Source organism: Genypterus blacodes, unplaced genomic scaffold (genome assembly GCF_046128005.1).
Source record: "Genypterus blacodes isolate CSIRO-AG114 ecotype Tasmania unplaced genomic scaffold, CSIRO-AGI_Gbla_v1 ptg000232l_1, whole genome shotgun sequence".
Lineage (NCBI taxonomy): Eukaryota > Metazoa > Chordata > Actinopteri > Ophidiiformes > Ophidiidae > Genypterus > Genypterus blacodes.
The window spans coordinates 597,501-615,528 of NW_027467030.1; the positions used below are offsets into that span (position 1 = coordinate 597,501).

The 18,028-nt window shown below is 43.4% G+C and overlaps 4 protein-coding genes across 18 annotated transcripts in view; 3 read left to right on the forward strand and 1 right to left on the reverse strand.

The window, feature by feature from the left end:
* hspa12b (heat shock protein 12B) overlaps nt 1-842 on the forward strand; it is a 12,582-nt gene extending 11,740 nt beyond the window's left edge. For both annotated transcript variants that reach the window (XM_076170779.1, XM_076170777.1), the window contains one exon: nt 1-842. This exon is cut by the window's left edge and continues 710 nt beyond it. The gene's annotated coding sequence lies outside the window, so the exon portion shown is untranslated.
* Nucleotides 597-5,882, reverse strand: cct7 (chaperonin containing TCP1, subunit 7 (eta)). The gene is made up of 12 exons (XM_076170780.1): nt 5,789-5,882; nt 4,379-4,462; nt 4,213-4,282; nt 3,996-4,102; nt 3,724-3,902; nt 3,446-3,617; nt 3,069-3,233; nt 2,663-2,851; nt 2,348-2,445; nt 2,121-2,253; nt 1,817-2,023; nt 597-1,528 (listed from the first exon to the last, which is right to left on the reverse strand). The coding sequence occupies exons 1-12, from the start codon at nt 5,792-5,794 to the stop codon at nt 1,301-1,303; spliced, it is 1,638 nt and encodes a 545-aa protein (XP_076026895.1). The 5' UTR covers nt 5,795-5,882; the 3' UTR covers nt 597-1,300.
* A 986-nt stretch (nt 5,883-6,868) lies between these two features.
* krcp (kelch repeat-containing protein) lies at nt 6,869-11,128 on the forward strand. The gene is made up of 13 exons (XM_076170798.1): nt 6,869-7,141; nt 7,417-7,578; nt 7,724-7,805; nt 7,976-8,035; nt 8,153-8,327; nt 8,464-8,556; nt 9,000-9,131; nt 9,294-9,481; nt 9,614-9,810; nt 9,970-10,064; nt 10,165-10,219; nt 10,309-10,406; nt 10,502-11,128. The coding sequence occupies exons 1-13, from the start codon at nt 7,080-7,082 to the stop codon at nt 10,741-10,743; spliced, it is 1,641 nt and encodes a 546-aa protein (XP_076026913.1). The 5' UTR covers nt 6,869-7,079; the 3' UTR covers nt 10,744-11,128.
* A 1,475-nt stretch (nt 11,129-12,603) lies between these two features.
* mark2b (MAP/microtubule affinity-regulating kinase 2b) overlaps nt 12,604-18,028 on the forward strand; it is a 35,615-nt gene continuing 30,190 nt past the window's right edge. For 4 of the 14 annotated variants that reach the window (XM_076170802.1, XM_076170805.1, XM_076170807.1 and 1 more), the window contains exon 1: nt 12,605-13,952. In XM_076170802.1, the coding sequence (XP_076026917.1) occupies nt 13,902-13,952 (51 nt within the window). In that variant the 5' untranslated portion in view covers nt 12,605-13,901. Of the gene's footprint in view, nt 13,953-18,028 lie in introns of all 14 variants that reach the window. The other 10 variants (XM_076170810.1, XM_076170803.1, XM_076170801.1 and 7 more) reach the window with 6 other exon arrangements.

Genomic DNA, 18,028 nt, shown 5'->3' on the forward strand with positions numbered 1-18,028 from the left:
CTGATTTAGGAAACGAAGCATCTACCTTTGGGTAATTCATCCTGGATGTAGACTTTCCTTTGTACACTTCCATCTCCATAAACTACAACACTGATGTCATAGTACAGGCATATGTCAGATTTGTTTTCAGATACCTCATAAATCCTATCATTTTTAATTTAGTATGAACTATGAATGCCAACACGGCTGTAGTTGTTGGTTCTCAATATTTGATTGATTGTGCTCCATCTATTGGCCGAAAGACTGAACTACAACCTGAAGACGTCTCATGGACACTAGAGGCTCCTTGGATGCCACGGACTACGGCCGTACAACATAATGAGCTGAAAGCACACCTGTCTGACCTGTGTTTGAACCCAAATGGACTTCTTGATTTTCCCTGTGCATGATTTTCAATGTGATTGTTCTCCCCTCACAATATGTGGCCAAGATTTGATCATCATTCCACCTGTCCTTAGAGCACCATATAAAGAATATGAGCAATAAATACAAATCCCTAAGCTGTCCATCTTTGATCTATTACTCCACGTTTTGATGCCTTCATAGTGGTTTTGTCCCCACTGAAAGATGCTGAAAACAATGAACAGTAGACAGAATGAGTTAAGCTGTGAGTTTATTGACGAGAATGGTCCAATAAATAGTTTCACACAGCAGAAGCAGTTAATGGTTCAGACTGCTCAACCATCCTATCAGTGCCTAACTTTCAACATTACAAACAAGTTAGAAATGATGGAACTGTTCTGCTCTGGGTCAGAGAGGGGGAGGCTGGCCTAATGGGAGGAGTGTGTGAAAAGGGGAACTGGCTCTCAGTCACCTAATGTATCTCAGGTTGGAAGATGCAGTGCTTGGGACAAAAGTTACAAGAGATGTTTTGTTACAGCGCAGACTCAGTAACTTCAATAGAAAATTAAAAACTTAACAAAACAAAACACATAGAAAGAAATGACACCTATGTTTGACAAAGTCCATGCGCTGTGTGTTTTGAAATTGTTGAACAACGTGTGTGTGTGTGTGTGTTTGTTGTCCTCGTACCCCTAACCTCCCTTGTGTGTTCTGGTTCCATCACCCCACTTCATCTTGTACTCCATTTCCAATCCAAATGCAGGTGAAACATAAAGGCCACATTTTAACAGATGTTTAAAAACAAAAGGATTTTAGAAACTTGTTTTCTTAACCGACCCATAGAAGTGGTTTGTGAAAAGCAGATTACCATCCTGCATGTGTTTAAATGTAACCTGGAGTGTAGCTCTGCACTGGGATTGACGTGCCAGCTACAAACTGAGGCCTTTTCTCACTCCCTCTAGTGAGCATGAGGTCTCCCACGGCCCCGGCCCCTGCCGCCGCCCGGGGGTCCGTCCATAGAGCTACGGGGGTTCTTGATCGTCTCGTCCACAGACAGGATGAGGCAGGCTGCTTCGGATGCTGCCGTCAGAGCGTTGGTGCGGACAATGGAAGGTTCCCAGACGCATGCGACAAAGTTGTCGGCGATGTCCTCATTGTTAATGTCCACGCCGTACCACATACCTCCCTGGAAACAGATCAGAGAGATGAAGACGTGCAAAACATACAAACTCTGTACTACTGTTCTGTTCAGGAGAGTGACTGTGGGCTTTTCACAATAGAGAATAAAACACAGGCTTTGTTTTGTATTATGAAATTGGAAAAGCAGCAGCGCCCAAAATCAAAATAAAACAAAATGACAAAGAGCGCAGTGGGAAACGTCACAGACACTGGGAAAGAGATGTCAGCCATCTTAAATATGGGAGCACCACTAACTAAATTAGTAACTACACATGTGTGACTTTCTATTTCTCACCTGTGCATGTTTGGCACGGAGTTTGTTGAGGATGTTGGTGGCGTCGAAGCCGGCGTTGTCACATAGCTGCCTGGGGATGATCTCCAGTGCTTTGGCATATGCTCCAATCAGAAGCTGCTGTTTTCCAGGGATGGTCCTGGAATAGTCACGCAAATACTTGGACAGCTCCATCTCGATGGCTCCTCCACCAGCTACAATGGAGTCGTTCTGGAAACGCATTCAGTACAGTGAGCTTTCTCAGTCGGGACGACACATCAAAGCTTGAAGTGCAGACACAACGCCTGAAGACAAAATGTCCACTGACCTTGATGGCCCTGCGCACAATCATGATGGCATCGTGCAGTGAGCGCTCCGTCTCCTCTGTGAACTGCTCTGCTCCGCCCCTCAGGATGATGGTGCATGTCTTTGCCCTGGGACAGCCCTTGAAAAAGTTGAACCTATAGAGCAGAGACATGACGGGCGTGAGCTTCCACAGGGATGTGTTTTTCCTTTAAAGAGTTTATTCTGACAAATACTCTTTTGACACCCTACCTCTCTCCTCCAACCTGGACCTCCTCAAAGAGGTCACACTGTCCCAGGACGTCATCTGTCAGGGCTCCGACTGAGGTCTGGATGGAGCCTCCACAGGCCTAGAGGTCATATGACAACAAATCCATTTTGTGCCAAGAATATCCCAACCTACTTTGAACTTTTCACTGAATTAAAAGAATTTATTTTAGGGTGATGACGATGCTAGACACCGTCTGTTCCTGACATGTGTCTAAGGTTAAGTGCTAACAGGCCTTTTCAAGTTTCTAGCATTCAAGCCATCCCATGGGACAGTATGTGTGTGTGTGTGAGTCATACCATCATGGTCCTCCTGAGGTCCTCTTCCTGCACCCTGCCTGCACAGAATAGGTCTCTGTCAGCAAAGTACTGGGTGGCCACATCACCGATGGGCAGCTTGGACAGAACGACCTTGGCTCCTGACAGATGGATCTTCTCCAGTTTGTCGTAGAGGATGTTCCACTCTGCATCCACAATGGCCTGATAGTCCTGACAAAAAGAAGTGGGAAGGGAAAATTAAATGAGACAAACACAACATCAAGTTAAGTGAAGTCAGTCTAACATCAGAACAAGTCTTTATTTTCATTTCTAAAAGACTTAAAAATATGAGAACCAATTTCTTAGGTACAGTTTGTTTCAGTTTTAAAAGGACTTGGACTTTAATCCCAGGAAGACTTTGGGAATGTGTCCATTTTGTTCTCCATACCTCCACATTTTTCACGCGGACCTCAGCGTTATCCTTCTCAGCTTTCAGCTCTAGCTCCACATTAAGCAAAGCGATTTTTGGCTTCTCATAGCGTTTGGGCTGCATCTCAAAGCCAGCGTAGGAGAAAGTCTTCTTGAAGGCAACTCCAGCAACCAACTGGGAGTCCTGTAAATGCGAAACATAGAAAGTATTGCAGGGACTCGTTTGGAATAAGAGAATGAGCAGAGATAGTCAGTAAACTGTTGCTTCATCCCTTTTTTTCAAACATCTTTTCCATATATATTTGTGATATATTGAGCAGAAGCAAATTAAGGAAAGACATTGAAACCTTCTGCGTGTTCAACCATATTTTAAGTCCATGAACACAGCAAACCAACCTCCAGGGCTCCTCCTTGGACCTTCTTGATGCCAATGTTCTTCAGAGGTAGCAGCTCATCCAGAGACATGACAGCATCCACCACCATCTTTGAGAAGAATTCCTTCTGTCCAGCAATGAGCTTGGAGTTTAGAGCTGTGGTTGCACACTTCTCCAACAGCTGGATTTGCTCCCTAAGGAAAGAGATCTATATGTAAAAAGGGGCGGGACCAGTGCAACCTAGGTTTTGTTGTACCTACTGTACACCAACAGAAGCAAACTGATAGCTTGAGCACTCACTGCTTGTCATCTTTTTTGACAGTGACAGAGATTTCCTTGATCTTGTTGACAGCGAGCCCGGTGGCAGTTCGGAACGCTCTGATGATGGTCTGAGGGTGGAGACCCTCCTCCACATACGACTTAAGCTGCTTCAGGAACTCAGCAGCCAGGAGAGTGACAGAGGTGGTGCCATCGCCAACCTGGATACAGACACGATGGAAGGATGAGGAAGGTCTAAAGGTGGAGAGCTACACAACATCAAACTTTGAGGGAAACACACAAACAGCCTTCACCTCAGCATCCTGGGAGCGAGCGATGTCCACCAGAGTCTTGGCTGCAGGATGGACCACATCAAGCAGTTTCAGGATGGTGGCACCATCGTTGGAGATTGTGGCCTTACCTGAAAACACACACATTTTAAAATCTTCTGTGTCTCATGGTCGTGCATCCGTTCTGATTTATACAGCGACAACTTCATTCCCAACCCCTTCCCACATTCTCCAGCCTCACCTCTGCCATCTACCATGAGTTTGTCCATCCCTCTGGGACCCAGGGTGGTCCTCACAGCCTCAGCAATCACCTGCATGTAGGTCCATAAGAGATTTGTTATTCAAAATAGATTTTTATACAAAAACACAGTATACACAATGACAGAACAAAGGGCTGGTTTTCAGACCTGACAGGCATTGATGTTGCTGACGAGCTGGGGAATGCCTTGGGAGGTGTCTGTCCCCTCCTTCAGCAGGATAACCGGTGTGGGCTAAGGATAGACAGAGGGACAAACACAAGACAGAAAGATGAATTGTTAGAAATGTCAGGGGAAGAAGATGGGACATAAAGCAGACAACCCAAATCAATAAAAACAGAACAGGCATACTGAGGTGCCTGGGTGCTATGAACTGTCAGTGTATGAGACTGCAGCAGAATAAGTGTCCACACTAGAGGTTGCATGATTTGACATTTAATTAAAGGGAAACTGGTAGCCAATATAAGAGCTGGACCAATAGAATAGCAAAAACTAATACTTATAAACAGACCTGTCAGTATTGATGTATATGCATTGCTGACAAACATGCAAAGAACAAGTGTACCTACTATTTAACAGACTTACTGAAATTTACAGGTGTTAAAATCCTCCCAATTTCATCTTAGTCTAGAGTAACATTGTATACTAATTTCCAAGTGCAACAAATGGCATTCATGGGAATTTTACTGACTAACTCAACTAAACCATTTACTTTAAAGGACGGACAAAGCACACAGCAGTGCAGCATGTCAGATAATCAAAACAAACTTTTAATAGTAGCAATTCATAATAATATACAGATTGTGACTTTGTGTGGTAAAGATTAGAGCAGCTAATGAAATACTGAGTCATTAATATGGACACTATCTGGGGTATGAGACTGATATGCATGTTCTTAATGCAGCAAATTTAAGTGTTCTTCTTCCTTACAACCAGATATGAGATATTACAACAGAGAAACGTCAATCACTCACTTAACCTAAACCCCTTACTTCGCATCATTTAGTGATTGAAAACTTAAAGCTTCCTCGTCAGAAAGCCATTTTTTAATATTGCCTTGTTTACGTAACCTATAATCCCACAAAACGTTGTTAAACTGTACATGTGCTTCTCCTGCAGGTTTCTAATGCAACCACCGATACAAAGAAGCTAAACACACAGCGGCTAGTAGCATGGATGACAGGGGCTTTCATAGCTTCACTCTTAACATAAGTAGCTTTGAAATGACATCATTATGTTCCCCAGCTACACCGCTTACCGACACCGTTACACAGTTTCTGTTCAAACCATAGCTGAATGTAGTTCGGGTAATACTAATAGAAGCCCCGTTGTAGCGTCGCATACGCCCATTGACTCAGGGAAAAAGCTAAAATGCTACCTAGGTTCCGCTTAACAATAAAATCTTTGTGAGCTATTTTCCGCAAAAATAAATATTTCCCCGGTTATCAACAGCTGCCCCTAAAATGATAGAATAGCCGCGATGAACAATTTCGCTGCCAACGCAAAGGATGGAGGCAGATTTGATAATATGAAACAGCACATGAATGCTAACACACTCACCATCATCTTTGCAGTTCCTTCGAGAAGCTTCACCGGTATCGGATCCCACAATGCTTTTCGGCAGTCAAAGCTAGTGCACGGGCTATGTTCAGGAACACAAATCAGTTAGTGACGCTTTTAATTTTCAAGACAAATTTTGTTTTCTAGGTGGACAATGTTGAGATTATCTATCAGTCTGTAAACCAGTGGCAATTGAAGAAAATGAAATTTCCATTTAATTTTTTTAGTTAGTAAGTAATCGTTTGTAATACTGAGGCTAAGCTGCTAAATCAGTCACCATACATTGTTTTTGAGTTGTCATAATATATGCCAGGATATGGAATAATAAAAACATACCCTACCTATACTATTACAAATAGGACATGTAGACCATGGGACATGTAGACCATGAAGTAAAGCTATCATCAAAAATTAAATTGTCATAAAACTTGTGTTGCCTCCAACTGTTTTCTTCTTTAGAATGTAATAAGCAAACAAGTGTCGTTGACCACCTTCTTGTTTGGAGAACAAGACAATAGTGATGCCATTCAACTAACACAGCGATATCATCCAAATACCTTGTGAGTGGCTTTTAGTTTTGCGATATCTTGTGATTAACATCAAGTAAACCAAAAAGGGAACTGTGGGATAAGTTGTGGTGTAATGTTATGATTTGTCTGTTTGTCTTATTTGATTTTATTTTGCTAAAAATGGCTTTTTAATGTAGGATTCTATCTAAACGTTTGTTCCAAAAAGCAAGTTTAAAGTGTGTAAAACTAAATTGTATTCTCTTGTAGTCTTTGTATTAGTCCAGGCACGACCACTGAGTCCCGGAAATGAGCTAAGGTATTAAAGTGTAACAGAAGTTAATAAAAGGACAAAAATGAGAAGTGAGTTTTACGGTTGGAGTTTAAAAATCCGTTTTTCAGAAAGCTGCAGTGTGTTTTTAAACGCAGTTTATCTTCCTTCCCGTAGTGCTGCTGAATGCAGGCCTACGATTGGCTTCTTGCTTGTCTGGTGTACACTACTCGATTTTATGCTCAACATATCCTGTATGGGCGGAGCTCAGGTTTTTCTGTATTTCTAAACCCATAGCCTCCACCCTTGGACATACTGAATTACCAAACAAGCGCGCAGAAAGTGTGTCGAAAACTCGCGCGAATGTGTACGGCTCTACGCATCGGCGGCGGGAGATGTTGAACCAAGAAAGACAGCAATAATATGGCTGTTTTGTAGATTCAAATCGAAGAATAAATTGAGATATCAGACACAATTTGGAGGATTTTCACCTTTGTTGGAGAGGAACGCAAATATGGACGATTTTGGCGTTTATGCGGTGTTCGGGGTAAACAGTCCGCCCCAACGGCTTCTGTGGTGAGCAGTACCAGTGTTAACGTCGATAACGATAGTTTAAAGCTGCCTTCACGTAAATTGTATTTTTGTTGGCCTTGTTTCGTTTGAATCGCTACAAATGTGTTCCGTAAGCTACATTGTCCGTAGCCTGTCTAGCTTTACAGTGCCATGTCATTAAAATTGTACCGTCGTCACAGAATAAAATGCACCTCTTTCCTTCCTGATACTGTAAGACATGGTATTAAAAGGAAATTCATATCTGTGTATCCATTTTGTTCACTTTTTTGTCCTTTCAGTGCTGAGGGGTCGTGCAGGGTGTCTGTTGAAGTTCCGTCGGATGCTCACCAGGTGGTGCTGTTCAGCCGTGGACCGTGGGGGGAGCGAATCTGCGTGAATGCAGAGCTGAACGATGCAGAGCGGATGCTCATCACAATAGGAAAACTCACACCTTATAACAAGTATTATACTTCTGATTATATATATTCTTTATACTTTTGAGAGTTAATACTACTACATTAATGAGCTTGACCTGATTCATGTTTTGTTTATCAGCATGTATCAAACAGTATTAGTGAATTAACTTCAGCATGTCGTCTCCTCCAGCTGCCTGTCATGGGAGCAGTGGGAAGAAGAGACATGGACAGACAAGGTCACACTCGGTGTCACGCTGGAGGGAGGAAACCTGGTAAATATCAGACAATTCCTGGGAAGAATCATTTAACAGCCTATTGTTAAAATAGGGTTGTGTTTTGATGTTTATAGAGAAGGAAAGAATGTATAAACCTGTTTGAAATAAATATGGAACCAAACAGCCAATTACATTATTAAACAATATTCACTATGTATTTGTCTAAGGTGACAGCGGATCGGCCAGACTCGGAGGTTATCCTGGCTATAAAGGAACACACTCCAAAGGTAAACAGTCTGTTATTATGGATAAATACCAGAATCACACCAGTGATCATTTACACCAGTGTGTAAATGATGCATAAAGCAGCTGGTTCAGAACTCCTGCCCTCTGTGCCATCCCAGGCATCCCCTGCAGCCAGAGAGCTCACCGGCAAGAGGAAAAGAGAAAGGATATCACAGGAAGAGTGCGATGAGGAGAATGTGTGTCCCAACAGCACTCTGGACAAGATAACACCTGTGCGAAAGGGCAGAGGTCAATCCAGAGGAGGCCAGAAGCTGATCAAGACGGGGGCAGCAGGTGAGACAGAAATCCAAATGAGTGTTGTAAATTCCTGACTGTGTGTGAGAGAACACGAGGTCGATGATTATTCACAGTGCTTAGTGTGAGGGGTGTCCAGAGTTAGTTTGCATTCTGTCTATTCTCATTTCTACAGCTATTGGAGAGGCACAGATCATGGAGGGAAAAACGCCTCCACAAAGCACGGCCAGGACGAAGAGCAGACAGGCCAAGACCCACACACAGGCCGGTGAGTTTGACTGAGCTTCTACACACACACACACACACACACACACACACACACACACACACACACACACACACACACACACACACACACACACACACACACACACACACACACACACACACACACACACACACACACACACACACACACACACACAGGGCTGTCACCGTACCTTTCAAACTAAAACTCACTACAAAAACACTGACAGCTTCTTTTTCACAGCAATGACAAAATGTCCTTTAAGTAAAACACTGAAATAATTTGTAAACATAAACATTTTGTAAGCACTAACAAATTCAAAATGATTGAACAATTCCCCTGTAGGCAACAGAATCAATACGGTGAAAAAAGAATCTTTGTATTGTTCTCATGCAGACAGTTATCCAGAGCTTGTTTGTGTGAGATGTTTACCAAGCATAATGACTGAAAGGTTTCCTCTGCAGCCCCTCTGCTCAGCCCGTCGGGTCGCTGGGGTCAGACACTCTGTCCCATCGACGCTCAGACCGCTATTCTGATTGGAGGACAGGGAGCCAGGATGCAGTTCTGCAAAGACCCCATGTGGAAACTGTGTATGGGTGAGTCACAAGGAAACAATGTAGCAAAATACTACATTTAAAAACCTGTATATACTTTCAGTTCAAATCAATTTTCCCACCATTTGTGGAATATCTGGAATACTGCAAGACTTTACACGGTCTACCAGACGCCCAGCGCTCACTTCTCTGTCCGTCCAACAGAGGACATGTCCTGGGTTGCGGCGGAGACTCTGGCTGAGGGTCCGACCCCTGAGGGCAGGATTGGTCACACAGCCGTCTACGACTCTGACTCCAGGCAGATCTTTGTGTTCGGAGGCTCCAAAAACAAGAAGTGGTTCAACGACGTGCACATCCTGGACACACAGAGCTGGAAATGGACCATGGTGGAGGTGTGTGTGCGTGTGCGCGCGCGTGTGTGTGTGAGATATGTCCTCACAGATGCCCTGCAATCAAGCTGGGCAGACATTTCCTCGCCTTTTTCCCATTTCTTCACCTCCTCCTCCTCCTCTTCCTCTCTCCAGGCTCACGGTAAGGTTCCCCCGCTGGCGTACCACAGCTGCAGCATGTTCCGGGGTGAACTCTTTGTGCTGGGGGGAGTGTTTCCCCTGCCGAACCCAGAGCCAGATGGTTGCAGCGACTCCTTGTACATCTTTGATCCTCATCTCTCCATTTGGTATCAGCCCATCGTCACTGGAGACAAACCCTCCCCCCGCTCAGGGTAGGATGACATCATCTGAAAGTCAAATCAGTTTGTTGACTCCAGTCCAGTCTGCAAAGTGGCACTGAATGTGTTTTTCTGTTACTGTTCTCTCTCTTAGGCACACACACACACACACACACACTAATGTCAACCTTCCTCCTTTACCTTTTTTTTCAGTCATTCAGCGTGTGTGATACAGGAGAGGAAGATCTATGTGTTTGGTGGATGGGACACCCCTGTCTGCTACAATGACATGTACATGCTAGATCTTGGTGAGACACACACATGCGCACACACACCCCTTAGACTCAAGGGTCCCACGGCTGTTTCTGTAACAGAGCGTGTGTGTTTGTGTGTCACCCTGTTTTTCAGGTCTGATGGAGTTTTCTGTGGTGAAAACAGCAGGGGGCGCTCCGTCTCCTCGCAGGTACAGACGCTTACAAAGACGTGTGTAAAGCTGCCAGGTCTCCTTGTACCATATAATTGATCTTTGTGTGTGTTTGTGTTGCGTTCCAGCTGGCATGGCAGTGTTGTGCTATCGGACACAAAGTTCCTGATCCATGGCGGCTATAATGGGAATAACGCTCTCAGCGATACCTTCATCTTCGATACAGGTGAGGAACAGTTCACTTGACCTCCTGTGTTGTTGGCGGATGCGGTCAGTTGTGTTTGCCTGAGCTGGGTGTTTTCTTTTGCAACATCATTTCAGACACCAACACCTGGACGGAGGTGACGAACCCCGAGTTCTCTGTCCCCCGGGCAGGGCACTCAATGATCACCGTGGCGACTGCAGGTCGTCTCCATTTCTCAGAGGAGGAGGAGGAGGATGATGAGGGTGGTGCTGGCCCCGGCCCCAGAACTCTGCTGGTGTTTGGAGGCGGAGACAATGAGGGAAACTTCTACTCTGACCTGATAACTGTCTCTGTGGAGGAACTGCTCAGTGTTGTTTAACACACACACACACACACACACACACACACACACACACACACACACACACACACACACAAAGAGACACTTAATTATTTATGAGTACTTGATTTCCTGCAGTGTTTTAAATGGGTTTTACAGACATGAGCAAATAACTCATAAATGCATGAAGGAGCTTCTTCTTTTTTTTGTACATGTCCTCTACACTAAAGTCTCACATGCTGTTTCTCAGGCATACATTTGCATGTGTATTTTTTGGTTTTAGCAAATGATTGAGACTTAAACTGTCCCTAATACCGGGATCATAATATCACCTGTTATCTTCACAATTTCCTTTATTTTGCCCACTTTAAAGCTCTTGTATTGTATTTGTGCATTTGGCCTGTCTTCACTGAATAAATGTTTGAATTTCCATCATGTCTCTCTTACAAAGCTGACATAACCCACCTGAATGCAGTTTACTACCTTGTGCAGACTGATCTTGCCTCAATCGGAAAGGTGAATTAATAAAAACACTTAAGTATCAGTTTAACTAATTAAGGAACTGACAGACAGGACAAGAAGATGAAATGTTTAATTGATACAGTTTTTATCGATCTTTGAAATCAGACATCGGTTCAATAAATACATTTCTATGTTTAACATAGAAAAGAATACATTTTGATAATTATCATCCTAAGGGGGAGAGGAGGAGGATGATGATGATGATGATGATGATGACGACGGTCCTACTGACCCAGCGAAAATGACCCAAAGAAAAACTCTACACTGTGGTGTGTTCAGGGACACATTGGGGCATAATGAGATGAACAGGAGGACATGATATAAACAATCAATGTTCAATGTGAAAGTGTGTTCTGTAATATACTCACAAATCCTACAGATGGCGACACAGGAGCACGCTGTCCCAGAGTAACAAAGAGCCTCAGAATAGATAATGTAGTGATGTCATTGTTGTTATAATTCAGCATGCGTGACTGCGATGTTTTTATCTTTCACATCTAACAAGGAAATCTTATTGTCTGCTGGGGAAACGTCCCTTCTGCTGAGCCGCGGTGTACACCAGATTAGGCGTCCATTTCTATTGGTAACAGTGGGTATGATGTCATAAATATGTCACTGCCAGGTCTTCATGCTCTTTTAGGTGAAGTGACTGACTCCGGTAACTCTGCTGAACTCAAACAGGTGTTTCTGGTTCTGTCTCTCCCATCAGCAGCGATGTGATTTTCCCTTTAATCATCAGGAAATCCTGCCATTTGGATATGCTCCAGTCTTTACGGAGAAGGTGTCCCCATTAGCCTCTCACATCCCGTTTCATTGGCTGATTTCTTTTTATTTTCTCCATAACATCCTTGCATTGTGTAAAGTCCAGACATCAACACTTCCTAGGCACAATTCCAGCTTCATCACTTCATTGCTGTTGTTCAGTAACTTTTGAATATCTATTCCAGCTGTCATTCTCCCACGGGTGGCATGTATACACAGTTACACATGACACAGTGAGGGGAAAAACATAATTCAACTTGACTAAACCAGATCCACTATCAATGGATATTGGGTGAGATCGGGACAGAGCTTTTGTATTTCATGACTTCCATCATTTTTCATGTTTACTTCTACAAAGACAAAAGACAGAAATGCACTTGATATAACGTGAAAGTACTATGGGCAGATGTGTTGTGTCAGAGGTAAACAAATGAACAAGCCGCTACCATTTTCGTGATTTGTGCCAGAGGTGACACGGGGTCAAAATAATCAATAATTCAATATTAAACTGCTTCTAAGGTAGATGTAGTTCATTTACGGCTGTAGAAAAAAAAAAGACAGACTGCGCATGCGCTCTTTTTCTGCACCTGCCATTTTCCCGAAGAATCGCGGTCACCTGTAAACTTTCCGGAATGAGCCGAGTGTAGTCGAAAGCAGCTCGGCCCCCTCCTCTCCCCAAAATCCTCCTCCTTCAGTCGTGGTGCAAGCAGCCATGTTGCCGCGAGCTTGTACCGGTATCAGGGCTGGATCGTGCGCAACTCGTCGCCTCTCGTTCTCCCCCCGTCGCCCGTTGACACGAACCTCCTAACGAGTATAGCCCGAGTTTACCGATCATGGATTGTACAACTTGATACTTGTTCCCCTCAGTCGCTTGGCCGCGGGAGTAACAGCAGTCGGTGTACCGTGAGGACGGAGCGGCGTATCGACACACTGCAGTGCAGCACAGTGAACGACCTTATTCCAATCACGCAACACAAGGAAGAGCGCCGGTGATTTCCGTGGATTTTGAGTTTCGTGGGCTGCGCTGTGGCAGCTGGAGGATAAGCTAACTAGCTAGCTTTGCTACGTAAAGAAACACAGAATTCGCTAGCCCCACAGGCTAATATCAGTTAGCTAATTACAACAAATTAATTCTGTTTTTCTCGCTTAAGATGTGACAATTTATGTGGCGCTACTTTTATCTTTTCTGGATATCCTGCCTGGACATATCAACCGGGAACATTTTTCAATTGTTCTCGGCGAATTGGGAAGGTCGAGAGCTCGCCGGCGAGAAGTTTGGCCTGGAAGTTTGTAGTCCCCGGACTTAATTTGAAGCCTCGGAGGAAACATCTGTGCAACCAGAAGAGAGGGACGATAGAGCCGCGTTAGGTTAGGAATTTGAACACAACGGCGGAGAAACTGCTGTTGTAAATTCCCCCTACATTTGGAGTTTCAGACGCTCGTTCGCAGTCTAAGTTTGCAACTTAATTGAACGTTGCCAACAGTTGCCCAACTTTTCTTCGTGCTAGCCTCTTTATAGCTAGCTGGCCGAAACGTCACACCATCCGCTGATATTTCACTTTCGCCACCATCGACGCTGACAAATGTTAATTGAGAGCTGAATGTTCTAAAAAAGCTCGAGGAGGACATTTGTTTCCCCCCGTTTCGTGCTTGGTGATAAACATGGGACGATCTGTTACTGCTAGCTAGTTTCTTGCTAGCTGGCTAACTTGGATAGCCGCCGATGTTGGATTCAACTTGTTGATTCACGGGCTGTCTGTCGCGCTGCTAGCGGGCTAGCGCCGGACAGCTATTGGAGATATCCACCCAACTTCAGCTGCGCTAAAGAGACCACCGTAAATGCACAATAGACACTGAAGGACCCATCTTGACTGCGCTCCTTTCCCCTTTTGGCAAATACAAGACTTTCAAACATGTCAACAAGAATCCCCCTCATGCAAGTCATTGAGAATTCGGCTGGTCAGGTAAGATGGCACCACGACCTCCACATCTACGTCTGCTCTACTCAGCTTAGGTTCTATTCGCTGCTCCTGGCCTTGTTTGGCCTTCCACACACACACACTTTAGTTGTCTGTGTTGTCTTTGCCAATCTGTGAGTCAACAGCTTGCCCACGCACTCACACTGGGTTGCCCACTCTCAGAGGGACAGGAATACAGAATTAGGGTTGTGTTTAGACTGACAGGGCCGCGTCACCTACCTGACATCTCATCACTATATTACTGTTGCAGTGCAGACAGGTGTCAGCCAGCACAACAAGCTCCACACAGTGAATCATTTTAATAGCACATAAATGATAAGTATGTTTATCCACACGTGTATTTGTGAACCCAAACGTTGATAGGGCATTGTGTTTGACTACAGTCCAGATTTACGTGGAAGTATTTGCTTCTTTTAACTGACAGGTTTGGAGACTTATTTGTTTGAGTTGGTGGGTGTTTTGTGTTGCTTTGAAGTCAGTTTGTACAGCTAAAAGTGTAGACTTAGAGTTGAATACAGGTGTGTTCTTTAAGTAAGAAGTAAATGTGTTATTAGTATGGCGTTAATAGTAGGAGCACACGCTTCTTTTAATTGTTATTGTTTGTAGTAGGAAATCTTCGGACGTGTTTGAAAAAGGATAGTTAAATTCAATATTTAGGTGGCTTTGGTAAATACATGCAAGTATATGAAGCTGATTGTGAGGCTTTGGTGTGATGCATCTTTTGTGCAGTTTCTTGGTGGCTTTGGTGATGTAGCAGCTTAAATAGAGCAGATCTGAGATATACATGCAGACAGCAACACTGAAACATCTGCTCTCCTTTTAGCTTTGTGTGTGCAGTTGTGGAGATGTTATTCTAGTTTCACATAGCTTTCCTTCAAAAGATGGAACAATGGTCCAGGAACCAACTGTCTCCATCATACCATCACACAATCAGCACTGTGATGTCAAATGTTATTGTATTATTCACCATTCCAGTTGCAAACTTGCTTATTAGTACAGATTTATTTCTCACACTTTGACATTGACTAATAACAGAAGTATATAACAAGTAATGTGAAATGTTACGGTATACTTTTGAGTCTTTCACAAAACCACAAGCATCTCTAGCACAAGCCAAGGTGTGTAAACGGCAGCTGTACAGCCAATCGGGCGACTGAGCTGCTCTCACTAACCAACAGGGAAACGTTTTGATGGAGACTCAACAGTCTAAAGATTTGTCTCTTATCGTCTTGTGCAAATTCAATGCTGAAAGTTTCTGTTGCTGCCATGATCTCACTGCGTGTGCTGTGTGTTTGTGCTGTCTTGTCTTACACAATGGCTCATTGCTGAGAATACAGGAAAGTAGATTAGCGGCTGGATTGGTATAGGGTAGGTGTAAGCAAATACACAGACAGAAGCGCACACCCACACACATTCTGTCATGGCTACACCCTTACCTGGGGCAGAGGTCAGAAATAATACAGTTGATTATGCAATTTCCAGAGCCATGCTACACACAAACTTTGAGGATGACGTCATTTGGTGTTTTGGACATTGGAATAGCGCAAAACAATTGCACACAGGTTAACCTTCAGTGAGTAAGAGCCTTTCTCGTTTGTTCTAACAGGATTTAGGAGGGAATGAAAAACTTTTTGAGATCATAGCTAGTCCTAAGCTGGGTTTGTAGGCAAAAGGTCATGAATGGACATGGTCAAAGGTCAGGAATGGACATAGTCAGTAATTTTTAAAGGCAATGTATAGAAAGATTTTGCATCAAGCTAGACTAATGCTGACTTGGCTGGAAGGGTTGCAATTCCCTTTTACATGCTTGGCAAATGAAGTTATTGGTTGAAAAGAGGTGGTATGTAGAATAACATTTATTAAGACAGACAACAATCTGTAGTATATTCTCAGTTTATATTAGACACCATAGATTGTTGTACAAATAGAGAATCGTTGAATGCAAAAAATGACTTGTATCTTTTGTTTTCTGTGTAAAATGCATTGGCAGTGTGTGACCTTGATTTTGAGATGTTATATGTGGTGTTTGTCTTGCTGCTCACTATTAATGTGACACCAAAGCAAGCTGTTTCAAAATGGAATGTGTTCTGTCTCTTGAAGTATTGGATATTGAGTTCATGAAACACATTGGTGCACTCTGTATTATTGTTCTGGCCACATCCCAGGATGTGATGACTTTATTGTCCGATTTCCTGTTTAACAATGTTCCCTCTATTCATTGAGCCATGTCCTCTCTGAAAGGATGGACTAATACAGCTAGAAATACTGGTCTGTGTTGTTACTTCATCCTCTGTCATTGTTGGGTGGCTGACAAATTGAGCAAGCCAGACCCTCCCCACACCGAGGTGTCAGAAGACATCATAACAAAAGTTGCGTAGAGAAACTTGATTCAAATGTTCGATGTATTCACTATCGTGTATATATATATATATATATATATATATATAAGGGGTCTCCAACCCAGTCCTATGAGAGCCCCTATCCAGCAGATTTTCCATCCTGCCTCTACATAATTGCTTGCACCTTGTATTCCAAGTTCTCAGGTGTGCTCTCAGGCACTTGGGATGCCAAGTGCAAGCAATTCATTTAAAGGCAGGATGTAAAACCTGCTGGATAGGGGCTCTTGTAGGACTGGGTTGGAGACCCTTGGTATATATGGTATTTAACTACCGTGGTATAGAAAACTTGCTTTGAACACACAGGCCAACTATTTATTCACACACTTCAATCTCTGTCACTTACGGTGATGCTTAGCACAGAAGCTGGCTAAAACAGTCAGAAGAGGAAGGACTGTAAAGCTGAGTGCTGTGTTGTTTGTTACAGTTTTGTGTTAATGCTGAATGTACGTGCTTCCTATGTTCCACCCCCTCTCTGGCAAAATTTCAGGCACAGAAAATGTTCTTGCTTAAAGCCCTGTGAGGCAGTAAAATGGGAGCATGATGGATAGGGCAACATTCGTGTCTGCAACAGAAATTAGTCATTTCATAATACAACATTTCAGCCTTGAGCTTTGTAATCTGTATTAAGGCCAAATCAGGGAGGATTGGAGATTTGAATGTCTGCTAATCACCACAGCAGAGTTTAGGAGGAAACAGAATTAGAAATGTTAATGCAGGTGAACATTCGTTTGGTAACAATTCACACTTTTGAAGTGTGAAAGCCTAACAGGATCTCCTAGCAAGCTGTGGTGGTGGAAATTCACTTTAGATAAGCGAGCTGATTGCCGCTCTGTGTTGTGCAAAGGTAGATTGGTTGAAATATTCTGGTGTTCACCTTTTTACTTCCCTTGAATGAGTTGTCATGTCAGCGATCTACAGAGCATGCACAAGTTGCTGTTAACGCCCAGGAAACCATAAATTATGTCTTCTCTTCTTACCAGACCAGTCACTAGGCAGATGAACAGAAAGACCAAGCTGGCCAGGGCCCTAGCAACAGAGAAAACCTGTCTCACAGTCACACACACACAGGCAATGATCCTGTCTGTCACACTCACATTTGGTCTCACAAACACACACATTTACCTTATGCATACAGATACATGATGTAATATGACAATTGTATTTGAATGTTTTGGTTCTGCTAGTCGTATTAGATGACCTGTTCCAGTATTTGACAATTTTTGTAAGTAGACGCATACGTATGGGATAAACAAGTCGTAGTTGTTTAGCCAACAATGAACAGAAGTTCAGGGCTTTGTATGTATGCGTATATGACTGAGGAAGCAGGGTGGAACAGGCCTTTCCAGTTGAGCCGAGTGGTAGGTGTGGCTGCAGCTTTGAGGCTTTGACGTCATTCAGGTGTAGGAGTGTTGGTTTCTGGCTGACTGCTTTGTTGTAATTCTGCCTAACAGCACTTCAATTTCCTCCTTTTTTTCTCTCCAACATGATTTATTTAATGTCCAGAAAGGGTTAAAGGCCATATGTGTTGAGAAACTGCTCATAAAACATTTCAACATAAGGTTTTCAGTCTAGTAAAGTGGATTTATTGGCAGTAAACATGTTTTCTGCTGTCATTCATGCTCTCAATGCTGTGTCCAGGTAGAAGAAAGCTAAGGATCGTAA

What these genes read in the sequence shown, in the direction of transcription:
- cct7 (XM_076170780.1), bottom strand. An exon ending in TCCAAGGAGGAGCCCTGGAG is followed by an intron (nt 3,234 to 3,445) that starts GTTGGTTTGCTG and finishes TCGCATTTACAG; the next exon opens with GACTCCCAGTTGGTTGCTGG. An exon ending in TTGTGCGCAGGGCCATCAAG is followed by an intron (nt 2,024 to 2,120) that starts GTCAGTGGACAT and finishes ATGCGTTTCCAG; the next exon opens with AACGACTCCATTGTAGCTGG.
- krcp (XM_076170798.1), top strand. Translation starts at nt 7,080, where the DNA reads ATGGACGATTTTGGCGTTTATGCGGTGTTCGGGGTAAACAGTCCGCCC. An exon ending in GGAAATGGACCATGGTGGAG is followed by an intron (nt 9,482 to 9,613) that starts GTGTGTGTGCGT and finishes TCCTCTCTCCAG; the next exon opens with GCTCACGGTAAGGTTCCCCC. An exon ending in CATGTACATGCTAGATCTTG is followed by an intron (nt 10,065 to 10,164) that starts GTGAGACACACA and finishes CCTGTTTTTCAG; the next exon opens with GTCTGATGGAGTTTTCTGTG.